This window comes from Gorilla gorilla, chromosome 11 (assembly GCF_029281585.2).
Source record: "Gorilla gorilla gorilla isolate KB3781 chromosome 11, NHGRI_mGorGor1-v2.1_pri, whole genome shotgun sequence".
NCBI classification, from domain to species: domain Eukaryota; kingdom Metazoa; phylum Chordata; class Mammalia; order Primates; family Hominidae; genus Gorilla; species Gorilla gorilla.
The window spans coordinates 136,177,131-136,203,665 of NC_073235.2; the positions used below are offsets into that span (position 1 = coordinate 136,177,131).

At 50.0% G+C, this 26,535-nt stretch overlaps 2 protein-coding genes across 17 annotated transcripts in view; one reads left to right on the forward strand and one right to left on the reverse strand.

Moving 5' to 3' along the window:
• The window catches only part of DGKD (diacylglycerol kinase delta), a 120,273-nt gene extending 114,226 nt beyond the window's left edge, over positions 1-6,047 (forward strand). For all 3 annotated transcript variants that reach the window (XM_031008643.2, XM_019022281.4, XM_055379830.2), the window contains 3 exons: positions 1,051-1,168; positions 2,383-2,513; positions 3,313-6,047. In XM_031008643.2, the coding sequence (XP_030864503.2) occupies positions 1,051-1,168; positions 2,383-2,513; positions 3,313-3,402 (339 nt within the window). In that variant the 3' untranslated portion in view covers positions 3,403-6,047. The remainder of the gene's footprint in view (positions 1-1,050; positions 1,169-2,382; positions 2,514-3,312) is intronic.
• Positions 6,048-9,770: 3,723 nt separating this feature from the next.
• USP40 (ubiquitin specific peptidase 40) overlaps positions 9,771-26,535 on the reverse strand; it is a 91,719-nt gene continuing 74,954 nt past the window's right edge. For 2 of the 14 annotated variants that reach the window (XM_031008654.3, XM_004033386.5), the window contains 7 exons: positions 25,387-25,481; positions 23,597-23,715; positions 22,475-22,540; positions 20,011-20,221; positions 19,775-19,870; positions 15,465-15,559; positions 9,771-11,742 (listed from right to left, as the gene is read on the reverse strand). In XM_031008654.3, coding sequence (XP_030864514.2) covers positions 11,631-11,742; positions 15,465-15,559; positions 19,775-19,870; positions 20,011-20,221; positions 22,475-22,540; positions 23,597-23,715; positions 25,387-25,481 — 794 coding nt within the window. In that variant the 3' untranslated portion in view covers positions 9,771-11,630. The other 12 variants (XM_055379825.1, XM_063695297.1, XM_031008655.3 and 9 more) reach the window with 10 other exon arrangements.

The window sequence follows — 26,535 nt, forward strand, 5'->3', positions numbered from 1 at the left end:
TAGTCACGAAACTGTGCCAAATACTAAGCATCTAAATTAGCTATTCAAGACTATGTTTTTTATTTCCTAACTTCATTTTACTATGCTCCAAGCAATGGTCTGTATGTTACTAGTCCTTTGAAATGTATTGAGGTGAGACTTGCCCAATAGGTGGTTTTTGTAAATGTATCTTGTATGCAGTTGTGTTTACATCATTAAGTTCCTACTGAAATTTTTTTTGTCTTCTTGATAGACCAGTTAACTCTAATACCATAAGTGTAGATGTCTCAGTTTATCTTTGTGGTTATGTGTATTTTTGCTTCATGTATTTTGAAGCTATGTTATTGGGTACCCATAGGTTTTATCATTATATAATGATCCTTTTATCTTTAGTAATTCTTTTTATCTTCAAGTCTACTTGCTTGCTATATTTTTTTCATAGTTTGACTTTCAAGCTTTATTTGGAGTGTCTCTTATAAAGAGCACATCACAGAGTGAGGCAGTGTTACCTCCGTGCATCTCTGGGAGTGCTCTGTGGAGAGGCTGCCGCCGCCGATGGCCATCAAGAGCAGAGGCCGAGCCCCTGTGTGGCTCCGCTCTTCACCCTTCCTCTGCTCTTCTGCCTCAGGGAGTGGATCGCAAGGAAAGAATGCAAAGTGCAGGAAGAGTTTTCATTAGACAGATGCTCGCAATACTAAGAATCGAAGCCCAGCAATCCAACGCTAGAAGATTGGCTAAAGAGGTTATTTTAATCATGTTTGTTGAGATGCTGATATTTATGATATTTTCAGACAGTTTTAAAATCTCATGAGAAATGCACATGTCAAGTGCAGGAAGTAGAATATGATAAAAATAGACACTATGATCACTTGGAAACCACTTTAACAGTCACCAAAATCAACAGTAAATACAAGAATCAATAAGGGAGAGAAGCCCTTTCAGGCACAAGAGGTCTTTTCATCTCCGCCTCGTCTCAGCCCTGCCTGCCCTCCCAGCCTCTCTGGTGGAGATGGGCATGAGGCCGTGACCAGTTGCAGCCTGATTCTCAGTATTTCTCATTCTCCCCAACAGAGTGTGATGCTGGATCTTGCCAAGCGCAGTCGCAGTGGTAAATTCCGCCTCGTGACCAAGTTTAAAAAGGAGAAAAACAACAAGAACAAAGAAGCTCACAGTAGCCTGGGAGCCCCGGGTACCTGCCTCTCTCCCGCTTGTGTTTCTGGCCATCCACGCCTGCTGGCTCGGCCTCGTTCCCCTGGTCTCTGCTTTCTCCCTTGGCCTTGCAGCTCCTCCCTCTTGGTCCCTGTGCTGTAACCCCCGGTCCCGTGACCACACTTGTCTGTTGGTAGCTGCAGCCCTCCACCCTGCCTGCTTCCCCTCTGACCGTTGTCACACCCGGCCCTGACGTGCTCTCTGGCTTTCTGCCTGCCCTGAGTTGGGGGATTCGAGGTGGGGAGGAAGACAGCAGTGGTGACAAGACAAACTTGGAGACACAAAGCTCTGGACTCAGGCCGCGCTGGGGCATGCCCTGCCTGCTCCCTCCTGGGCTGCTGGTTCCTGATAAATCGATGCATTGGCCGAGGTTCCTGTGCTGGGAAGCCCAGGCCACCAGAGATTGTGGGTGATGAAATCAATCGAATATGGTCCTAAAGGACATTGTTCCTTTGGGTCAGTAAATTGGAGCTAAACTCTCTGTCTGAAGGATCAGCCCTGAATACCCAGGCCATATCCAGTGCTGTCAGGGGCTGGAGAGGCCTCCAAGCCTGGATATTGGGACTGGTGTTTGCCGCCAGTCAGGGCAGCTCCTGTGGGTTTTTCTTCTTTGCATGTTTGTCCAGAAATGGGGTTTCTGTTAATGATGGTGGCTCTGACTATGTGAATTGAAATCTCTGCTCGTCTCCCTTCCTGCTATGGTCCAGAAGTGAAATTTAACCCTTCTAGAAGCTGGAGGAAAAGCTGGCTTTGGCCACAATCATGAGGACATTTCCCTCATATTTGGTGGTGGTAAATCTCTCCTGGGACACGGGGAAATGACCAGAGGCTGGCGGCCCACCTGGCAGGAACAGATGCCAGCTCTGCTGCAGCCATCGCCCCTTGAGCGGGTGGCTCTCTGCCTCTTTCTGCACTGCTGGTGGGTGGTGCTGTTGGCTGGGTGATGGATGCCGGCTGCCAGAGATGGCTCAGGTGCCGGCTGCTGGGCTATCTTAGGCACTGGCTGCTGGGCTATCTCGGGTGCTGGCTGCTGGGCTATCTCAGGCGCTGGCTGCTGCTGGGCTGTCTCGGGTGCTGGCTGTTGGGACATCTCCTGTCCTGGCACTGGGCTCTCGGGTGCTGGGTGCCAGCTGCTGCCTACCTCGCACTGGGCTCTGGGCACTCACTGCACTCGTGCTTTTCCATCTCCGACAGTTCACCTCTGGGGGACAGAGGAGGTTGCTGCCTGGCTGGAGCACCTCAGTCTCTGTGAGTATAAGGACATCTTCACGCGGCACGACATCCGGGGCTCTGAGCTCCTGCACCTGGAGCGGAGGGACCTCAAGGTACTTCCATAGGCGTCTCCCTGGAACCTGCACTTGGGCTTGCACGCAGCTCCCTTCTCTTCCATCCTCTCCCCCGATCTGGCCATGTCTCAGCATCACGATTCTTCTCAGGCCTTCGTGTATACCTCAGGTGGGGGCGGCTGTGGCCCTCATCTAGGCAGTGATGGCTCCACCCACCACAACCAGAGGAAGCCAGGAGCAGACATAATGGGGGCAGAGCCTTGGTTATCTTAGGCTACTTAGACAAGGACTGTCTTCGTGTTAAAAACCCTATGAGGGGACACAGACCCTGACGCACAGTCACACACGACTGTCCCCATGCTGCTCCTGGGCGGTTGCTGCCACTCGTCTGCAGGGAGCATTGGGAGGGGTGGTTGGGTACCAGGCCTCACGCCACATCTTGCAGGCCCATGCCCCTGCCCAGGTTGGCCTCAACGGGCCAACCCCTGGGTGTTGAATCACTGGCTGAGTCCCGAGAGGGCAAAAGGCCACTGTGGGTGTCCTGGACAGTGGCTCTCATGAGGTCACTTGTCATCCACTTGCTTTCAGGCCTGTGTTTTGTCTTTGTCTTGGATTTGTCCTTGCTGATGGTAGTGACTCGAATGCAGGAACAATGGGCCAGGCGTCTGTATGGTTGTTACTTTTAAGCCGTTTCCATCTTGTTCTACCGTTTTTGTCATTTTGGCTCTCATTTGTGTTCACAAGCCGAATGGGAAGGGCCATTGTGGCAGGCCTGCTGTGGAGCCCTCTGGCCCTGGCTGTCTTCTCGGCATCCATGGCGGTGTCCTTTCTGTTGCAGGACCTGGGCGTGACCAAGGTGGGCCACATGAAGAGGATCCTGTGTGGCATCAAGGAGCTGAGCCGCAGCGCCCCCGCCACCGAGGCCTAGCCTCTGTCCTCTCAGCCTGTGGCCTCCACATCCCCGCCGCCGAGGCCTAGCCTCTGTCCTCTCAGCCTGCGGCCTCCACATCCCCGCCGCCGAGGCCTAGCCTCCGCCCTCTCAGCCTGTGGCCTCTGCGCCTCCTGCCACTGAGGCCCTGGGCGGATGCTGCAGCCCGCCCCCTTCTCATGGTGCTACTTCCTCTGTCAGCTACAGAAAGCCTCCGTGACACTGTCCACCAGAGCTCTGGGTCTCGAACATAACAACACAGCTACCTTTGAAACAACACTTTCTCCAGCTCAGAGTCACCTGGGGCACATGTGTCACGGCCACTCAGCTCTCGCCCGCCTGTGCTGTGGGCCAGGGAATCCAGCGGCATCTGGCCTCCTGGGCACTGCTTGCCTGGCCTCGTGCTTGGATTGTCCCGGGGGCTCCTCTCCGTGTGTCCTTCTGTGGCCGCACCGTGTGGCTCCGCCTCCTGGCCCCCAGCCTGTTCTCAGAAACGTGGCTGGGGCCCAGCCACCCTGTGGCTTCACAGCAGCCTGCAAGGGCCCCTGTTTGTTGATGCAGCTTTTGTTGAACAAAAATCATGCTCTTTCCTGGTTTGAAAGTAGCATGGATGTTTCCAGTCTTGTTGATTGTAATTTGATGTGAAGAGAAAAAAAAATTCCTCCTGCGTGAGCCAAGGCAGCGGGTGCTGTTTCCCAGGCGGGGAGCCCCTCCCTGGGTGTCACAGAGCCTGTGCTCCTCCCTCCTCCATCCTCTCTCCTCCCGCTCCTCCCTCCCCCACTGTGGGCTGGGGACGCCTGCCCTTCTGTCTCCGGACGCTCTAGGTGAGTTCAGCTTGGGGTGTGAGCGAGACAGCTCGCCAGCTGCATCCCTGCAGACAGGGGATGTGTGTCCACATGAGTGTTTCTGTGTGGGAAATGCTTCCTGGCTCTGGGAAACTCTTTCTGCCCATTCTGTGGTTCCCAGGGAGCGTGGCCCTGGTGGGCCAGGGGTGGTTTGACCTCTTCAGCCCGTCCGGTGGTCTGGAGGCCGGAGGCTCTCCTGAGTGTCTGCCCCTGCAGTGGCTTCTTGTCGCCTGCTGCCGAGCGTGATGTCACTGGAGGTGCTGGCAGGGACTCTGATTTGATGGTCCGCGCTGCCCCTGCCCTGCCTCTGTCCTGGCTCTGAACTAGTAGATGATGGTGCCAGAGGGCAGGGAGCTCCCCTGGGGAGAGTGCTGTGCCCCGTAGGGACAGTGCCCAGGTGAAGGATGCCCCTGGTCCTCCAGGGCACTGACTTTGCCCTTTTTTCCCGTTGATAGTCATGGCTCAGAGGTGCTTGTAAATGTCTTGGGAAGAGGTTTCTGTAACCCCTGCCCTGGTGTGAGGAGGAAATGGCTCTGGCCTGGCTGCCTGGCCATGGCTTCTCTTTGGCTCCCAAAGAGAAGGACAGTGTTGGGAGTGTCTGCCGGCGCCGTCCGGGTCCTTTAGTCAGCATCACTCCATCTGATGTGCAGAAGCTGGGCTGCACCTGCGGGGGTGGGCATAGACCGGGCTGGATCTGCGGCAGCCCCTGGTCCTGAGCAGGCGGCAGTGAACAGCACTGGCCCACCTCTCACTCACAGCCCCTCTGTCCCCTCTGCAGTGCGCCCAGGTGGGCCCCTCTGCGTGCCTTGGGGTGCTCCCCTCTCGTGGTCGTTCTGGGCCGAGGCCCTTAGAGTATGGAGGCTGAGCCAGGCCTTGGGTTTCCCCAGCGCAGCCTCCTGTCCCTGCATGCGACGTGTTGGGATTTTTGGATGAAAGACTCCCACGCTCTGTTGGTGGACTTAGCTGCCTCACTGGAAGTGATGTGGGTGGAAGGTGCTTGTATGTTACCTTTTCCACCTCTCATTGTTTTCCCCAGAACATTTTAGATGGGGGTTGGCAGAGGGAGAAATAAGCCAGCCACGGCAGTCGCTTGGTTTCCCAGGTGGAATGGGCTAACACAGGAGATGATGGGAACCTGTCCCGCAGTCCCTGCATGACCATTGGCCCTGCTGGCCTGGCGGTGTGGGCATCCTGGGGCTCTTAGGGTCCCAGAACAAGCCCCAGGCAAGCTGGAACTTGGGTGAGGAGGGGACATGAGGAGGATAAACAGCTGACTGTGGCTTCAAGGACGTCAGGGCCACCCCAAGTCCTCAGTGTCCTACTCCTGGCAAGGAGTTGGGTTTGGATCAAAAGTGTTTAAAATTAATATGTTGTCAGTGATTAGAACAACACTGTTTACATAAAAACCATTTTTCTAATTCTAACAAGTTAGAATGTGAGGAAGGAATGAACACGAGTGTTTAGGAACCTGCCCTTTGGTGCTGGGCTGGCGTCCCGCACTGGGGTGTCCTCGCTGTCTGGGGGCTGCTCTGCTGCCCTGGCCCAGGTCCCCTTGTGGTGTTACCAGACGGGCCTCATGGTCTGCTGTGCAGAGAGAGGCAGGAAGGATCCCTGAAGAGTCTTGGAGAAAAGGTTCTGTGCCCTCAGGTGGGGCTTACCCCCTCGTATTTATAATCTTAATTTATATAGTGACCACCGTGGAAACAAATGCCTCTTGTATTGTTATGTACATAGTCCATACCTGAGTGCTGTACATAAGTTGTTCTGTGTATAAATAAAACAAGCCTGTTTTTGATCTTCCATCGCCAGAGACTTTGTCATCATTCCTTGTGCTTTGACATAAAGTGTTGGTTGCCGGAGTCTTTCCAAACTGGATTCAGAATTGTTTTTCACCTGCTCTGAAAATAGGTTGAGTTGTTGGTGGCTAAAAAGCAAAACAGAATGCCATTAGCATGCCATTAGCATGCCGTTAGAATGCTGTTGTATTTTTTAGGGTGTGGGTTCTGTGATCAGTTGGACTAAAAATTCTGCAAGGGGAGAGGGGGTACTGGGCAGTGCTGAGGCTCTCAGGTGTGACCACACAGCCTTGGCCCGGGAGACTGAGGGCCATTTTAACGAATATTTTAACCCTCTTAAATCATTTCTATAAAACTGCAAACCTGAAGCTCTCCGACTTCTCTGCTTTGTCTTGGTACTTTTATTTCCAAGGGAACTGTCTAAGATCAAGGCCACTTGAATTGTCTTCGCCAGTTTCCTGGAGTGAGGGATGGGGACTGCGTTCATGGAAGACACCATCAGGCTGGTCGGGTACAGAAGGGCCGCATGCGCTCCGGGAGTGTTGGCTGCCTCCCTAGCAGCTCTTCCTCACTCCTTCCATGGTAACAACCCCCCCTGTTTTTTTTTTCCTGGTGTATATTCTCATCTCTGGCCATTCAGGACTTCAGGCCTCATGGTTGCAAGATGGCCACCACAGCTCCAGGCATCACACCAGTGTAAGGTGTTTGGGGACAAATGGCTGCCTCTTTTATGTGTCACCTGCTCTTTTTGTTGCTGCTGCTGTTGAAGATGAGGTCTTGCTCTGTCTTCTGGTCTGGAGTACTGTGGCATAATCGTAGATCACTGCAGCCTCCATATCCTGGGCTCAAGTGATCCTCCCACCTCAGCCTCCCTTGTAGCTGAGAGTACAGGGGCATGACAACATACCCAGCTAGTTTGTAAAATTTTTTGTAGAAACTGGGTCTCGCTTGCTTCCTAGGCTGGTTTTGAACTCCTGGCATTAAGTGATCCTATGTGTGTCTCTTTTTTAAGATAAAGGGAGCCCTTTCCGAAGCTCTGGCTTCAGCCGACCTCCTCTAATGTCTTGGCTAGAACTACCTCACGCACTCATGACTAAACCAATCAGTGCGAAGGGTACGAGCTATGGCGGTGATCGGGATGCTGACGGCTGACACTTTATAATTTGTGCAGGTATTGGTCTAAGTACCTTGAACCTACGAACTCCTCCAATTCCCCTCACAGCCCTACATGGTGGGTTATCTGCATTTTACAGGCGAGGGACAGGCTCAGAGAGGCGACACAACTTGCCCCATGAGGCACAGCCAGCACGTGGCTGACATGGGAGGCAGAGGGCATATCTTTTTGACAGCCGTGCTCTCCCGTGTCCCAAGCCTCATAGCAAGCCCAGCCCACATGACAGGTGAGGAAATTGGGCCCAAGTGACAGGCATGCTTTCCAGCACAGCAGCCGGGGCGCCTCATGTGCTGGGGGCACCAGATGCCCGGGCAGGGGCAGACCTGGGGGGAGGCTGGTGTGCGCTCTGCCAGCCTCACTCCTGTGCCCGCGTGGCTCATCTCACATGGGGCATGGCTCCATTGTGTGGGAAAGCAGTGAGGAGGCGGCTTCTCACAGAGACAGCATCTGACAGCGTGGGGAGGCCGGGCAGCGATCTAGAGTGGACGGGGCTGCAAGTGTAGCATGATCGCGAGACGGGACAGTAGAGTTGAGTGGAGAAAATGCAAGCAGGGTCTATACTGTTTTTAAACTGATCCTCTTCAGAATTCCCCAACCACTTAGAAAAACAAACTGGGTGCTTGGTCCAGTAATGTTAACTGAACCCTGGATTTGTGGCCTCTGTTGTTTGCCGGAAGTTTTGCTGTGGTCCCCCCACCCCTTTGTGCCCTGGCTCCAGGTGGGCTCACGTGCGTTCCTTGGCTGTAGGTTACTGGACCCCACCCAGAGCTCTTAGACCTGGGCTAGGAGCGGGTGCAACTCGGAGTTGCCCCTCTGGGGTGGGGGCGGTGTGGCTGGGAGGGAGGTGCAACAATAGCCACACCAACACGAGGGTGCTGCCATCTTTGAAGCACATGCGTGTGAAGGACATGGGCACGTGGAAGCTCTGGGCAATGCACCTTCCCCTCTCCCCCAACTGTCATTCCATGGAGCCCATGGACATCACCCACTTAGAGCCCAGAGCTTTCACTGGTTTGTAGGAAGAGGCACTTGGTGGCTGCCTCGTGTGATGGAGCTGCTGGTGGCGTCTCGGCACCTGGGGAGGTGCCTGCGGAGACAGAACCACCTCAGAGCAGCACACTGGGGCGCGGCAGAGGCACCACTGTCCCCTGAGCACTCGCCTGGCCCCGCCCCAGCCTGGTGTGAGCTCATTGGTGGGCTCTTGTTTCCTGAGCCGGGAGATTGCCGTGTCTGCTCCTGCCACCCCAAGTGGGGGCAAGGACCTGCAGATGAAGGGCCCTGTCTGCCACACTCTGCAGCCATTGCCACAGGGACCTGGACACATGGCAGCACGTGGGCATGTGTGGTGGGGGTGGGGGAGGGCAGCGGCCAGAGGGAGCTGGAAGCATTCTCCTCTCTTTACTTGGATACTGAGGTCACCGCTTCACCCAGAATGTGTTTGTTATGGATTTTATTGAACCCTGGTATGGCCATGCTTTGGGTGGGTGCGTTATCCAGAACAGAACAGAATGATGGGCCTGTAGGGTGAAAGGGCTGCTGTAAGTTGGTCCCTCACTGTGAAGTCTGTTCTGCAGGTTAAACTCACATCGATGGCGCCAAAATGATTTGCAAGGGAATTCTTGCCCCTCCTTTTGGCTAGAAAAAGTCACTGTTGAATAGGTAAGTATGTTTTCTGTGACGACACCACCATTACGTATTTCCATAGAAGGAAAATAAAACCAGATTACATCCAGTTTCTTCCAGTGCATTTTTCCCATGAGTCTGAACTTTTTAAAACCAAAGCAAACTTGTTATTTCTAAAGCAGCACTGCTGCAGTATTTCTAAATATAAACTCTGTTTATTTAGCATCTGAAGCAGGCTTGGGAAGAAGGGCCACAAAAGTTCCTTATTTTATTTATGTATTTTTTTTGAGACGGAGTCTCCCTTTGTCACCCAGGCTGGAGTGCAGTGGCATGATCTTGGCGTGCTGCAACCTCTGCTTCCTGGGTTCAGACGATTCTCCTGCCTCAACCTCCCGAGTGGCTGGGACTACAGGCGCCCGCCACCATGCCCAGATAATTTTTTATACTTTTAGGAGAGACAGACAGGGTTTCGCCATGTCAGCCAGGCTGATTTTACACTCCTGACCTCAAATGATCCACCCACCTTGGCCTCCCAAAGTGCAGGGAGTACAGGCGTGAGCCACTGAGCCCAGCCAGAAGTTCTTTTTTTTTTTGAGACAGAGTCTCACTCCGTCATGGTACAATCTACCTCGGCTCACTGTAACCTACAACTCCCGGGTTCAAGCAATTCTCCTGCCTCAGCCTCCCAAGTAGCTGGGATTACAGGCACGTGCCACCATGCCCGGTTTTTGTTTTTTTTTTTATTTTTGGTAGAGACAGGGTTTCTCCATGTTGGTCAGCCTGGTCTCGAACTCCTGACCTCAGGTGATCCACCCGCCTTGGCCTCCCAAAATGCTGGGATTACAGGCGTGAGCCACCGCGCCCGGCCAAAAGTTCCTCTCTTAAGCAAGCTGGGCACGAAGTAGCCAGCAACCAAAAGCAGCTAAGGGCTACAACTTTAAAAAATGGTTTATTTTTTCTTTAACAAAATCGTACAGCTTTCTCAATCCCCAAAAATTAAAAAAACAGAAAACAGAAGAAAGGGAAGAAGGCAAAGGCCACACGCATAGGCCGGCCCGGCCGCACGCGCCTGCTGGACGGCACTTCAAGGCACGACCCACACGCGTCTTTGGACTTGCAGACATTCCGCGAGGTTTCTGGCCTCTCGAAGGCAAAGCTTTTCAGCGATTTCATTAATATTTCATTACGCTGAGATGATGAGATGAAGGCGGATGCTACAGAAATATGTCAGTTAAAGCCACAGAAACAGAACAGCTTAAGAAGGGCTGGGCGCCCAGCTCGTCACGACACTTACAGCTCTGGCGTCATCAGAAACCTCTATCATCTCCCTCTGCAAAGATGCAGTCTACACCCAGTGCGAGTCTCCTGAGCGGGGTTAGTGTTTGGGAGTGGGAGGCAGCTGCTAGTCAGAGTTCGGTCCTTACGGCGCAGTGCTTCACGGAAACGCACAGACATCTATGGCAGACGCTCTCAGACACGTGTGCAGAAGCGACGTGGATTCTGTCTGGTAGTGGTTTGGACTGTTGGGAGGAGTATGCGGGACAGAGCAGGCCGCTGGCTCAGCATCAGCTTGTTGGAAAAGGGTCACAGGCAGGGGAGCGCCTGACTCCAGCGGTGTCCTTTCTGCCCTCACACTTCAGTGCTGCTTCCCATCAGTGACGGGGCTGACGAGAAACCGTGAGGCCCAGGTGACAAGCAGGCTCAGGACATGCGACACCATCTTCAGGATGCTGCTTTCCGCTAAGCTGCTGCCTGGGAAAGTCAACCGTCTATGTCCCAAATCAATCAACTCAGTGACACAGGTGCTATTATTTCTCACAAATGCCAATTAAATCCTTTTAAGTTGAATAGAAATCTGGGTTGGATTAAGTGGAAAAACCCTTGCTTAATTTAGGTTTTCTTTTTCTCAGGTGTTTTCATTGAGGCTACTCAGGAACCCGGTCAGGCTGCCCAGGACACCTGGAACCTGGGCTATGCCAGGCCTGTCTGCCACAGCCCTGCCTGCCCCGCTTCCACACAGGAAGAGAGGCTGAGGCGCTGTGGACGGCAGCAGCCGCAGTCCTCGGGATCCAAGGACCTTCTGATCACAGAGCACCCAGGATAAGCTGGACCCTCGGCCTGCGGGCTGACGCACCACGGCCGCCCTTGCTTAGCAGAGCGACCCACCCTCGGAGGCCGCCCTGTTGGCTCCGCCTCGTGGAAAGAGCTCGCACTTTTCGGCATCGCAGTTTTAACTCAGACCAAAGGGCAGACATGGAGCATGTGGGGCCAGAACGAGTGGGGGAGATGAAGTCCTGAAAGCAGACGCCGCTTCTGCTCAGCACCAGCGCGGTGGCGCAGTGGCCTGAGACGCTGTGAGAACCCCGTCAGGGCGAACGAGAGTCATCTGAACACGGAGGAAAGTGGCTGGGCTGACTCCACACACCTCCCACAGCGGAGCGACGGCATGCCGCTGCCTCCATACCTGCGGTTTGTGCACACGTTGTGCATTTTCTGGTTAAAAGAAAAAAAAAAGGCAGCTGGGGCCAGGTGCTGTGTGAGAGAGCCCAGCACCTACTGGCAGCTGGGTGGGCGACATCCAGAGCTGCACCAGCCCCCGTGGCTGCCACGTGTTGCAGAGCTAAGTGACTACATGCACTGGCCAGGCCTCAGAGGAGCCGTCCCTGTGCTCAAAGCAAGCAGAGGATTTGGGATTGGAGGCGCCAGGCAGCCAGTCCCCATGCCCAGGAAACCCACGTTTGTGGCATCAGCTGGAGAGTTCATCGGGAGTGGAGCTGTGCAGCGGCGCGGTTATCTGAAGCTCCCCACGTGGATGGAGAGAGAAGTTTCCGGGGCTCGGGGCCGGGCAGGCGTCTCTGCACTGGAGAGGATGTAGCTGCTGTGCTCGTGGAGGGCTTCTTGGCTGCGGAGACACAGAGACTGTCATTGACTCATGGATGCAGTGGGTGCCAGGGCGAGGGGTTCACGGAGACCCCAAAATACACTCCAATTTTATAGGCCACAGGGACGTGCATTTGCAATTGGACAGATAGATCTCAGCCACCTGCCAGAGGGCCCCATTTTGCCCTGCCACCAGCCCTGTGCCAGGCCAGCTGCCTTCCCCTGCTTTGCATTGGCGGCACGGCATGGTTCAGGCTCTGGGGCTTTCTCAGTCTGCTCAGTGAAAATGCCTCACAGCTGAGAAACCTTCCTTTCCTTACTTTTTAAATGGAAGAATAACATCCGGACTGCACACACACAACACACAACACGGCACACACACCGCTGCATGACTCGTCACAATCACGCACACCTGTGTGACATGATGCAGAGGCTGCCTCTGCCCCTTCAGTCTTGCCCGGAGAGAAAGGCCACTTGGCATCCCACTCAAGAGACTGGCTTTCGCTGTGACCCTCCTCCCCCGCCCCCTGGCCCATGTCACCGTGCAGCAGGTGCTCTGCGGCTGGGTGCTTTGGCCCAGCCTGATGTGTGTGGCCCACCCACGCTGCACAGTCCCCGACAGAAAGCCTCCGCGGCCCACCCGCCATCCCACTGCTGAGCAGCCTTTCCTTCAATACGGCCAGAATCTGGCCATGGTGAATGAAGCTGCCGTGTAATTTTGGGGATATCCTGGTAGGCACATGTCCATGTTTTTGAGGAGTAGAAGGCTGGGTACCGGGAAGTGCACAGCAGATGCAGCAGGAGGTACTGTCCTGAGTTCCAAAGTGTCTGTGCCAATTCCACACCCCCACACACGGGATGAGAGCCCCAGTGACTCTGCGTCCTCAACACATGAGTCTTTCCCACTTTAGTGTTGCCGATAGGCATGTGGCACTGTCTCGGAGTAGCTTGAATTTATACCTCTTTTATCATGAGTGAATGGCTGAGCATATTTTTATATGCTGGCAAGCGATTTGCAGCTCCTTTTCTATGAACTGTATATACCCTTTACCTACATTTTTATTGGATTGGTTGTCTTTTTCTTATTTGCAGATAATGTTTACAGCCATACCCTCTGACCTAGCAATTCCATTGCAGAAATCTGTCCTACAGATATATCCACATCTGTGCTGCAAAATGGTGAATATACAAGGTTATTCACTGTGATGGTGACAGATTGGTGACAGCCTGGAAGTGTGTGAGGTGGGCATAAGTTACCTAAGCTGTGGTCTACCCATGCATCAGGACACCACGCTCCCACCATGAGACGGGGCAGCTGAGTACACACTGGTACATGAAAACAGCAAGGTTACCAAGAAAGTTCTGGTCAAAAGAGAAGGGGAAGCTCCTCTGCCCCTATACACAGGTCTCTGAAAGGACATGCAGGTGACGGTCACGCTGGCCCATCTGGGAGAGGCTGTGTACCTGGGGAGGGAGGTGCAGAGATTTCTCAGTGAACCTCTTTGGTGGCTTTTGAAAGCATGTGACACTATTAACTCCAAAAAATAAATGAAAAACAATATAGTAAGTGGTTACATCATGGTGTTCAGAAGACACCAGTGGTCTCCTGTTGTGCAAACAGCACGTGTGAGGCTTCAGATGAGCTTTTCAGTGACAGCAACATGAATTTTTAAAATGTGCTATCTCAAACAGCACAGATGACAATGGAGCCCCCAGGGCCTGGGGAACTGTTGGATGTCTCCAAATAACAGCCCTGGTGACAACTAAGGCTTTGACAGAGAGGATGCGTGGAGAAGTCTGATGAAGTCAGTGGCATCACATTTAAATGTGGAAACAGAGCCAGATGCGGTGGCTCACGCCTGTAATCCCAGTACTTTGGGAGGCCAAGGTGGGCGGATCACAAGGTCAAGAGATTGAGACCATCCTGGCCAACATGGTGAAACCCCGTCTCTACTAAAAATACAAAAATTAGCTGGGCATAGTGGTGCACGCCTGTAGTACCAGCTACTTGGGAGACTGAGGCAGGAGAATCGCTTGAACCTGGGAGGCGGAGGTTGAAGTGGGTTGAGATCGTGCCACTGCACTCCAGCCTGGCGACAAGGTGGGAACTCCGTCGCAAAAAAAAAAAAATGTGGAAAACAATATTTTAGTGTCTATGTATTAGACACGTATAGAATTTTACGTGTGTGTGTGTGTGTGTCTGACCTTTAAACAGGAAAATCCCGAAGCAGCCAGCGCTGCGGCCCCTCTCCCATATCCCAGGTCTCTGAGGGCACCGGGACCTGAGGGCTGCAGAGCTGCGAATGGGGGTGAGGCCAGGCACAGGTCCTTTGCTATCCTGGGGCTCCCAGGGCCCTTAGGGAGTCAGCAAAGGCCACGGGACAGTGCTGTCCGGAAAGCAGCCCAGACCCCGGAGAGCAGAGAGGAAGGGGCCCTGGCCCAGGGGCCGTGCTGCTCGTGGAGCTCACACAGTCCCTACCCACCTCCATCTTCACTCAGGGAGTCTCCTCGCTCGGCTCCCTGATTCTACTTCTACCTCCTAGAATCCACTCACCACAAAGCAGCCAGTGATCATGTCAACGCGTCCCCCTGCACACCCTCCAGCAGCCTCTAACCACGCTCGAACCCTCACTTCTGCCATGGTCACGAGGTCACGCTCACCTGCCCTGCCACCTCCACCTGGGACCTCTCTTCCCCAGATGCCCCCAGTGGCAGAGGGCATGCAGTCCCTGGCACACGGGCAGCCAAGATACTGAGGGGGAGGAGAGGGGGATTAGGGTGAGCGGGGCCAGATCAGGCTCCTGCAGTCATTTGGGGAGGAAAAGATGAAATCCACCAGGGCAGAAGCAGTCAGAATAGGACAAAAGGCAGATTTAGGAGAGACCCAGAGTCCATGAGTCGGGGAGTGGGGGAAGATGAGGACGCCTGGGGGCCTCTGGTGAGGCCTGCACGGAGCTGATGCCACAGGCAGGTCCTGGGACTTGTGGTGGTGGTGAGCTGAGCAGTGCGAACTGAGCCTCACGCCCCAGTTCCGGGTGTGTGGCCTGGAGGCCTGAAGAGAGCCGGCTGGGCACAGAGCCTGTGGCTTGGCCTGACTGCAAGCAGCACCTGCTTCCTCTGGTGGCAGTAAGCGCAGAGCCAGACAACGGCAGGCGGCGCCAGAGCCGGGAGGAGGGAGAGAGGCAAGGAGTCCTGAGCAGAGGTAGAAGATGGCCTGTGGCAGCGGAGTCCTGGCGGCCAGGGGTCAGGCAGTGTCCTGGAGGAAGGGGGGTAGCAGCCCTGAAGCCACAGCAGCGTCCCCTGGAGGAGTGGGCAGGCTCTCGGGAACCTTGGAGAGAGTGGGAGAAGGACAGGGAGCCCGCAGCAGGGCTGAGGTGGCAGCAAGACGGGGTGGTTCTGGAGACCTGAGGGTGTGGGAACCTGAAGGGAAAGCCAAGAGCCAGGCAGAGGGTGAGGCTGCGGGTGAGGAGGAAGGAGGGGGACCGGGGGGCCATGGATCTGCGGGCTCCTCATCGTGCCTCTGCAGTCCACGTGGACTTCACCTGTTCCACAGAAAGCTCCAGGAGGAGGCACTCAAGGAGAGGAAAGAACTCAGGGGGCGGAGAAGGACCCGCCACACTGGTGTGCTTTGTGTGCACTCTGAATCAACAAGAGTTTCCGGTCCCTCTCAGTTTCCAAGCAGGAGTAAGAGAGAGTCAGAGAGGGCTCTGTCAGCTGCACATCTGTGCAGACCCCAGCAATTACCTTTTCCTTCTCCCCAGGGCCTGTTGTTTCTGCTTTTCTTTTCCAGTGTCATCTCTGATTGTACTGAAATCATCATCGTCGTCAATCAGGAGATTCTACATTTCAAAAGAAGTAATGAGCAGTGTTTTCTGACATCTTTTTAGCCTACATTTAAAAGCGGCATGTCTAAAAAACTACCTATAGTGACAAAAGAACAGATTCAAATTTACATAAACTAGGTGAATAACTGATTAAAAAAAATCCTCTTGCTCGATGAAAACAAACTCGGGGGTGGCAAGAGCTCCACAAGGGAAATTAATTTCCAGCCATCTGACCTTTCCCTTCAGCTCCAGAAGCTTCCACTGCGAGTGGCCAAACGGGGACTTTAAAGGGCTACCAGGCAACATGAAGACAGAGATCATCCACATCAGCACACGGATCTCTCATCGCCGTGCCAGAAGCACAGCTGTTTGCTTTATAGACACCGTCAGTCTGTTCTCGCCTCTGTATTTCTATAGCCAGCCCCAGCTTCTGAGAGGCATGAACTTGGCTTTACTTCCTTGGCATCTCCTGCAAGCCTTAACTGCAGGGTTTCACAAACACAGGCTGCTCCCTGCGTTCCCGTGACTGGGCAAGCCTCCTCCCTTTCCCAGAACTCGGAGGTCGTTTTCCACACGCATGTTATTTCCGTAAATGCTGCCCACAGGGAGGACGCCTCAGGGGCGCACCCAGGAAGGGAAGTGCGTGTCAGGAAAGACACAGCGCAGGGCCTGCGGGGTTCGTGCTGGGGGTTGCCCAGGTTGCTGGCTGCATTCTCAGGTGTGGAGGTGGGGAGCTGGCTCTGGCTAGACATCACAGTTAAACTCTTCAATGACTGAGAGATTAACCAAGCTCTGCAGGAGGGTCTGGCTACTTCTCAGTGCCCCGCCTCTGCTAGGAACATGTCGTGTCAAGTATTATAATCTCTATTCTAATACACTCATATGATAAGCCAATATTATAATTTCTGTTCCAGTAAATTGCACATGACACAAGTTTTAAAGATTGTGGGGAGGCTGAGGCTGGGGAATGGGAGACTGAGGCAGAAGAGTCACTTGAACTCGGGAGGTGGAGGTTCCAGTGAGTCAAGATTGCGCCACTGTACTTCAGCCTGGGTGACAGAGTGAGACTGTCTCAAAAAAAAAAAAAAAAATCTGTCAATTTCTTTCCACTTCATTCTATTACCTGTAATGCTTCAGTGAGCATATCCGTGTGTCTCCACCCACCTATGGGTGAGTTATTCTAGGGAATACAGCTAGGAGTGGGACTCTTTGGTTGTATTGATGGGCATCTGTGTACTAAACTAACACCAAACTGCTCTCCAGAGTAGCTGTACCAACTTGTGCTCCCACTGGAGTTTTTTTTTTTTTTTTTTGACACACGGTCTGACTCTGCCACCCTGGCTGGAGTGCAGTGGCATGATCTCAGCTCACTACAACCTCCACCTCCTGGGGTCAAGTGATCCTCCTGCCTTAGCCACCCAAGAAGCTGGGTTTTGCCACGTTGCCCTGGCTGGTCTCAAACTCCCGAGTGCAAGTGATCTGCCTGCCTTGGCCTCCCAGAGCGTTGGGATTACAGGCATGAGCCACTGCGCCTGGCCATGTGTGTGGGAGTTCCCACGGTCTCACTAGCAAGGGCAGCTCCCTGCTGGATTCTGCAGCTCCCTGCAATTGGCAAGCTGATTCTCTTTTCATGTGTTTCCTGGCCATTCTGTTCTCCTCTGTGAACTGCCAGTGATAACCTTGGCCCACTTCTCTATTGGGTTATTTTTTGATAACAGATTTGCAGAAGATCTGCTGTCTATGCTGGAGAATAACCCTCTGCTGTGTTACTGCATATGTCGCTCCCCTGTTTGTGACTTCCCTTTTCACTGTTTTTTATGATTTCCTTTGACGAACAAAAGTTCTCACTTCTAATGTAATGAAATTTACTGATTCTTTCATGGTTTGCACTTTCTGTTTAAGAAATCCGTCTTGCCAGGCATGGTGGCTCACGCCTGTAATCCCAGCTCTTTGGGAGGCTGAGGCAGGTGAACTGCCTGAACCCTCCTGTTCAAGACCGGCCTGGGCAACACGGCATAACCCCGTCTCTACCAAAAATACAAAAAATTAGCCGGGCATAATGGCACGTGCCTGTGGTCCCAGCTACTTGGGAGGCTAACGTGGGAGGATCGCTTGAGCCCATAAGGCAGAAGTTACAGTGAGTAGAAATCACGCTGCTGCACTCCAACCTGGGTGACAGAGTGAGACCCCATCTCAAAAAATAAAAAAAAGAAATCCTTAACCTGAAGTCAAAGATTTTCTTATGTCTTCTAAAGATTGAAAATGAGTGCTTTTCACATTTAAGTCTTCAACTGGATTGCCTGTTGACTATGGTGTGAGCAGAGGTAAGTACAGGTTTTATGGGGTCTGACGCTGACTCAAGTCAAGCATCCCTAATCCAGAAATCCAAAACTCAATGGAGCATTTCAGATTTCAAATTTTTGGATTAGGGAGGCTCGACCGTTAAGTATAATGCAAATATTCCAAAACCCGAAAAAACCTGAAATCTGAGACAGTTCTGGTCCCAAGCATCTTGAATCATAGATACTCAACTTGTATAAAATTAATTTTAGGGTTATGAAAATTAATGAATATGATTTTCCTACATAGATAACTAATTTTCCAGCACCATTCATTGAATAACCCATTTTTTAATGTTGCCTCAAGTATCTGTCACATTTCCTCACGTGTGATTCTGTTTCTGGGCTTTCCACCCTGTCCATGAGCCTGTTTGTCTACCCATGCCTCCATGCTACACTGTCGCCACAGCTGTGATCAGTCAACACTTGGTGAGGCAAGGACCCTGTCCTTTTTCTTCTCACAGTGAGCCAAGACTGTACCACTGCACTCCAGCCTGGGCAACAGAGCGAGATACTGTCTCAACAACAACAAAAAAAGAAAATCTTAGCTCTTTGGCCCTTTGCTCTAGTGTACGAATTTATGCTATTAATTTTATTTAATCTAATCTATATGGATTTTCATTGGAATTTCACTGAATTTACAGACTTGGGAAGAACTGATACCTTTACTATTGTGAGGTTTGCCTTCCAAGAACATGACGTGGCTCTAACAGAAGCTTTCTTTAACACTGCTAAGTATGTTTTTGTATATTCTCCAGAAGGTTTTATACTGATCTTGGACCCTTTCAAACTCCTCTATCAGATCTAATCATTTATCTGTGTAGTCTTTTGAATCTCCTTTTTTTTTTTCTTGTTTTTTGGAGACAGGATCTCTGTTGCCTGGGCCGCAGTGCAGTGGCACGATCTCGGCTCACTGCAACATCCACCTCCCTAGCTCAAGCGATCCTCCTACCTCAGCCTCCTGAGTAGCTGGGACTACAGGTGTGTGCTACCACACCCGGCTAATTTCTGTATTTTTTTGTAGAGACCAGGCTTCACTATGTTGTCCAGGCTGGTCTCGAACTCCTGGGCTCAAGTGATCCACCCATCTCAGCCTCCCAAAGTGTTGGGATTACAGGCATGAGCCACCGTGCCCGGCCTTGAATCTCCTTTGTAAGAACGGTTTTATATTTTCCTTTTCAAATTTCTTTTACTGCTCTTTCAATTTTTATTTACTTTTCTTTTGGCAGCGAGGGAGGGAATTCATTGCCCGTGTTGTTTAGTACAGTGTTAAACAGAAGGGGCGGTTAGGGGAATCCTTACTTTGGGTCCCACTTTAATTAAAATGGAAGCTTTTGAAGCTGGCACAGTGTTGCTGCTAGAGGTTTTGGGTAGATATGTGCATCAGGTTAAGGCGTTTCCTTCTACTCCTAGTTTGCTCTAAGTTCTTTTTTAAAGTCATGAACACTGGGTTTTTAATAATAAGTTTTATTTTATGCTTTTTCTGCATCTCTTGAGTCTGGCAGGATTATTTCTTACATAATCTATTCTTCACGCTGCCCTCCTCGCATTCCTTGGATAACCTTTACTGTGACGTCGTGTCACACAGTAGTGTTTTTAAAAACATACTTGCTGGGCTGAACTTGCTAGTATTTTACTTAGAATTTTCCACGTATGGTCAGAAGTGAAACTGGTCTGTATTTTATTTTACTGTCCTTGGCAGTTTGGATACTGAGGTTTCAGTGGCCTTGTAAAGTCAGTTGTCCAGTTTTCCCTCTTTTTTATCCATTCTCTGAAACAATTTGTATAAAATGGGATAATCTGTGTCTTGAAGATTCAATAAAACGTCTCTATAAAATCATGTGACCCTCGTGTCTTCTCAAAGTGGTAAATTTGCTGTTAAACAACTTACCTTAACACCAATAGTATCTCCGTCTTTCAAGTAATACGGTGCCCCTTGCAAATAATCTTGTTTTTTTTTCTTTTTCCTCTTGGTTATTTGTTGGTTCTATGGGAAAATCAAACATCTTAAATAAGCAAAACTCAACCTCAAGTTCTCACTAAATTCTCTATCACTGTGAAAAATTGCATAACCTCATTGCTATGCCGGTAAGCCCCAATTTCTCTGAGACAGCCCCACAACTTTACCCAGCTAGATATCGGAAGCCACTCGAACTTTTCGGGAAAGTATTTGGCAATTTCAATCTTCTCCACGGGAAGACAATAGAAATCGGCAACTCTCTGCCTCAGGGAGCCGGCAGTTCCACCCTGGGCCGCGTTCCACACCAGGTCCAGGGCAGGGGTGTAGGTCCTCTCACCAGGGATGCGCACCTGTGTCCTCAGCAGCACGTCCTGGGGGCTGCACCAGAAAACTGTCAAGTGCCAGATCCAAACAAACAAACAAAACCACGTAACTTGAGGCATAATGGACAAAGCTTCTCCTCCAGCTTTTCTGGTTTTTTTAAGGAGAGATTTTTCCCTAAATGCTGGATGCTAGTGGCAAACTCTTATTCCGCACTTCAATTTCCTTCAATCTTGGAATGAAGAGCGGAAGTGAAGATCCCATTCTCGGTACACAGCAGAGCCCTCCAGACATGGTAGGGAACTTCCTCAGTGCGGGAGAAAAGGAAAGAGGTGGCGGCCTGAGCAGGTACGATGCGGCGGACAGGGACAGGGTGAGAGGGGCCTGGCTTGATAGCCCGGCAGCTGGCAGGAGGAGAGCGGGCTCGAGGTAGGCAGTTATGCCCTTGACTCTGGGGGCTGTAAATGTGAGCTGCTATGAGGTAGCCAGGGAGAAGAACCTGAGGGTTGGAATTGGGAAGAGAGACACAGGGCGGGTGAGACACAAGGCTGCAGCTGTGGGAGATGGGAAACCTTAGCAGGAGGAGCAGAAAGAACAACACTCAGCAAGGCAGGAGGAACAGGAACGTGCAGAGGTCAGCGCAGGCCATGGAGGAAAAGCTATAGATAAGAACTGGAAGGCAGCAAGGGGAAATGAAGGCTGGTTCTTAGGATGCTGAGACAATGAATGAGTTTTAGATGTACTTCTATTAAGTGTTTTTACCATCAAAAGAGGTCACGCAATGAGAAATGAAATGACTGGAAGAAAGAGAGCTCATGGGAAGATGTGGGCCCATGGAATCAGGGGAGTGCAGAGCGCAAGAGCAAAGGCTGCACAGCCCCATGTCCCCATGGGGGAGGGGGCTGTTGGCCAGGGAGTGAGGCCAAGGCCTGGAGCCCAGCACAGTGCGGCCAGAGGACAGAAAGGGCATCGGCACAGATGCTGAAGTTGCCAAGGAGGGGACAGAGGCTGCTGGAGAGAAACAGGAGGGACTAGAGGCCTCCTTGAGAGCAGGAGTGCCCTGGAAGTTGGTCAAGGACAGAAGAGCCCATCGAAGGGGCCTGAGGAGACACACAGCTGCTCTTCAAAAGGGCAAAAGGCACTGTGTCTATCAAAACCTGACACAGCTTACAACCATTGTGACAAAGGGTCAAAATCATAAAGAGCTCACACAAATTCCAAGAGAGCTTTTCCTTTAGACTTCATTACAGAAGCAGTCAAAATACACGAAATAACTCATTCATGCACTCACAAAATACAGTTTGCAAAAATGCCTGAACTTATTAGTCATCAAAGCACTGGAGAATCTGAGAACAAGATAATCATCTTTCATTTATCAATTTAGGAAACACCTAGACGATGAAATAGTCAATGCTGGTTTGTGGGTGAGGTAAAATAAATACTCATATTCTGGAACAACTTGCCTGAAGAAATATTTAACTATTTTAAGAGGTTTAAAATGTCCACACCATTTGATCCTGGAATTCCCCTCCAGGAAACTATTTCTGGTTGTACAACTTGTATTAAGAATGTGTTTTTATAAAAACACTAAAATTAAATACATGTTAGACATGGTTGAAAGATAACTTTCTCATATAACAAGCAGACCACAAGAAGGATACTCATATCATAATAGGTAGAGCAAATCTTAATAGTTCATGATATTTACAAAAGGACTTGTAAAATATTTTCCTACAGCGAAAAAAGAACAAGATGGTTTGATTGTAGACAATTTTGGGTGTATCTTTATTTAATAAATAATTATTGACTATGACATGGGCACAATTACTATTCTAGGTATTAAGGATATAGCAATGAATAAACCAAGTACTTATATTCTAGTAGTGGGAGACAGATACTAACAAATAAATCAGTAAGTACAGATATGTCAGGTGATACTAGGATGAAGAAAGTAGAATAAGGGGGCAGAGCGACGGGAGCGATGATGAATCCGTTGGATGGCAGACTGTCCGAACACACTGACAACAGCTGCGGGTGGGCCTCTTGCTGACACTTCAGGGCCATCATGGGGTCAATATGCATCTGGTGATTACTGAAAAATTAATTCTCCCTTACTGTTTTTATGGGACAATAAGTCCCAAGTTTTAGACGCCAGACATACAAACATATTTCTAGCACACACTCTGTTTCAAGTTGCTAGGCTACTTAGAAGCAGTGAAAAAATGCTACACTATGAAGTTGTTAAAGCTTCAAAAGGCAAACTAGGTTAAGATATGTGTGTCACTTCAGATGCACAGGAGAATTTCTTACCCCAAGTTTTCGCCTTTCTGAAGGGGCTCTAAGCAGATCTCAATTCTCCGTCCTAGTTTATATTCCCTGATAATAAGTGAAACAAGATAATATTGAGTGACATAACATTTAATTTTCTTGAATTTTTTTCCCCCAATTTTAAGCTTTTTTCTTAAGCAAAGGATTGTTTTCTGAGTACTTATAAGAACACCCAAACTTTTGGAAAAGGGGAAAAAATGAGAATCCTTGCTGTGGTGATTATTTAGATACTTGAGTCATTTCTTACTAAACGTGTAGGTCTGGCTCTGGGAAGATGGCCAAACTGCCAAAGAAATTTCCTCTGTTCAGCCGGGGTTAAGATTCTCATGCCAGTCACTTTGGGGTGGTAATCAGAACTGATTAAAAGCAGCCTTGGCCAGGCACAGTGGCTCACGCCAGTAACCCAGCACTTTGGGAGGCCAAGGTGGAAGGATTGCTTGAGGCTAGGAGTTCGCGACCAGACTGGGCAACATAGGGAGACCTCGTCAAAACAAAAAATTAGCCTGGTGTCGTGGCACATGCCTGAGGTCCCAGCTACACAGGAGGCTGAGGTGGGAGGATCACTTGAGCCCAGAAGGTTGAGGCTGTAGTTGAGCCATGATCACGCCACTGCACTCCAGCCTGGGCGACAGAGCCAGACCCTGTCTATTAAAAAAAGAAAGAAAAGGAAAGAAAGGAAAGAAAGAAAAGAAAGAAACAAGAGAAAGAAACAAAAAGCCTCAAGGCTGCTTTTTGCAAAGGAAATGACCCAAACCTGCTCTTTAAGTTCAAAGTTTCAGGAGGAGGATCAGCTGAATCCAACATTTCTGAGTGAGAAACAGCCACTCCTACTTTCCATCTCACTCCAAATGCTTTTAAGTTATATAATGTCACAGTCATTGGAGCACAGAAAAAATATACAACACTACATTTATACTTAACATGGAAAACTGAAGGCCTGCTGGAGTTTATGATGAAAAGTGTCACCCAAGTCACAAGCGTGGCATGACCAGGAATGGGCTTTGTTGTCACTCAGCTCAGAAGACGGATTCCTCCTCCATCCCTCACACCAGCCAGTGCGTCAGCAGCAGAGAGGGACAGTGTTGTGTCCAGCAAGGAACCTACCTGAGCGGCTGCCGGTCAGTTCGTAAAAGCCTGCCTGGGCGCTTCCTCTCCACCGTCCAGGCTCTGAGGTGGGCTGGGGACGGGACACCGAACTCCAGGAAAGGAGGCAAGGTCATGGCCTAGAAAAAGAAACAGACATTTCTCCAACGGTTTTAAAAAGCACTCTTCAAAACATACTGTTTTACAAAAAAAAAAATGAAGCACTACACAGTGGCATCTCAAGGAAAGAGTATCTCAAGTAATGATAACATCATTTTAAAAGTCACAGGAATCTCTCTCTCTCTTAAATGACACTAACCCTGAGCGGTCTTCATATTCCTCTGCACTGAAATCAGCTTGAGAAACAAGTGAGCTCCCTATCTCTAAATCTGAGTCAAAAGCTTCTTTTTAATCATCATGTTTAAAAAATGAAACTTTGGAATTAACTTCCATGTGAGTAGAATTCACCAGGGCAGAGCCCGCTCTAACAGTACAACGAGGGACACAACAGCCTTCTTCCGTGCCCGGGCAATTCTCCACCAGTGTTTGCTCTGCCGATGAATCAGCTTTTGATTCTGAAGTATTTCAAAATCTTTGGCTGCAATCAGTAGGCCCAAACTGCTTGTTCTAATTCTGAAGGGATCACTTTAAGCCCCTACTGATATACTTAGGTTGGAGCCTCTAAAATTACCAATATTCATCCATTTTTTGACCTAAAAACAGCAATTTTATATCTTTCAACTTAATATGAGAAAAAAAATTATCTTCCCATTTGTTCTCATGAGAATAAGGCTGTCTGCTTTTTCTTTTCTTTTTTTTTTTTTTTTTGAGACGGAGTCTCACTCTGTCACCTAGCCTGAAGTGCAGTGGCGCAATCTCAGCTCATTGCAACCTCCCTGTCCTGGGTTCAAGTGATTCTCCTGCCTCAGCCTCCGAGTAGCTGGGATTACAGGTGCCTGCCACCGTGCCAGGTGAATTTTTTTTTTTTGTACTTTTAGCAGAGATGGGGTTCTACCATGTTGGCCAGGTTGGTCCCAAACTCCTGACCTCAAGTGATCCTCCTGCCTCAGACTCCTAAAGTGCTGGGATTATAGGCATGAGCCACCACACCCAGCCAACGTCTGCTTTTTCTCGAGGAAGGGTATTTCATATACTGAGGGCGCACAAAAGCCAAACATCAACAACCACTAGTCATATATAGGCCCCACATTTTCTCCTCTAAGAGAAGAAAGGAATGCTCATTTCAGTCCAACAGTAGGCGGATGCTTCTTCAACACTGCATTGTAGTTAATCCAGCCTTTCCATTTGGATAAAACCCTCCTTCTCTGTGAATGTTAATGCATAAGAAACAACACAATACCTAGAATATCTAGTTTAGCATCCTAACATAAAAGCTGGAGTTCTAACCTCCTGGAAAACTGGTAACACAGCTTTTCATAACAACATTTAACATATGGGTCACAATGGTACACAAACAATGTAAATAAAGGGATAAAGTGAATGCTTTACAAATGTTCCAAGAAACCATGTTTCCCTAAAAAAATAAAAATGAACAAAAGCTGCAAGTCACTGAGGATAGATTGAAACAAAAGCACAGCATGCCTGTCAGAGGAGGGACCAGTGAGGCCACGAGGAGCCGTCTGCACCATGGGTGTGTATTGCCTGCGGGTACTTACCACTGAACATGGCATATGACAAATGCCATATCAGAACAGACTGTAATTGAGGGAAAAGGAGATAGAAGAATATATTAATATCTCACTGGAAGAAGCCACATTACCACTAAGTTATGGTGCAGGAAGAAGTCTGACCTGAGACTTCAGCTCCGCCAGCGTGGCATCTTCTGAGATCTCTATGTCTCCCAAGTAGAGGAGAGAAACTTGCGCAGGCTCGTTCCCAGAAGCACCTTCCAAAGGACAGAGCGGGATGTTTACAAGGAACTTGAAACTTATTTTGTGTTTCTGAAATACATTGCCATGTTTTGATATTGTAAATAGGTTATTAAAATTCCACTCAAGAGCCTCTGCATCCAAGTCTTATGAGGAGGCCCTGTCTGGCAGGTGAGCAGGCAGGGACATGTTGTCGGCAGACTCCCAAGAGGTCTGTGACACTTATGCCCCTACCTTGAATGTACTTTTCCACATTCTCTCCTTCCTCAAAGAGGACTTTTTGGGTAGGATACGCTGGCTGCATTCTGTATGTTAGCTTCCTGTTTCCTCCTCGTAACACTCATCCCAACCTGTTCCTCGTGTGTGTGTGTGTGTGTGTCTGTCTGTCTGTCTGTCTGTGTGCAGGTGTTTAATCTGCCTCCTCAAAACAACAGAGTTTTCAAGAGGAGGCAGGCCATCTATCTTGTCTCCCCAGTTCCTGGTACAATGGATGCCACATAGTAAATGCCCAATAAATGTTTATTTATAAGGAAATCTTGACAATAAGAAGGCCTTTCCAAGTTTGTTTAAAAAAAGGGAAAAACACAATGCTTTCTCATCAAAAACAATATAAAAGCTGGCAACTAAATTTAGACTGTCTTCACTTATTTTTGCCTTAACTGTCTTTACTGCTGAGCATGCCACTAATGCATAGCAAGAAATTACAGAGGGATTAGAAGTCAACTAAGTGCATGAGAAGTTCCTCTTGTGTCTTAAGGAAATTACAGGCTGACACTACCGGAAAGATAATTTTAGGAAATTCTAAAGAATGAAATATATAATCACCTGCTACATAATGATTTGGTCAAAGACCACACATGTGATGTGATCCTATAAGATTACAATACTGTATTTTCACTGTACCTTTTTCTGTTTAGATACACAAACACTTGCCACTGTGTTATGATTCGCCTTCAGTATTCAATACAGTAAGCTGCTGTACAGGTCTGTAGCCTACGAGCAAGAGGATACACCACATAGCCTAGGTGTGTAGGAGGCTCTACCATCTAGGTTTGTGTAAATCACTCTACC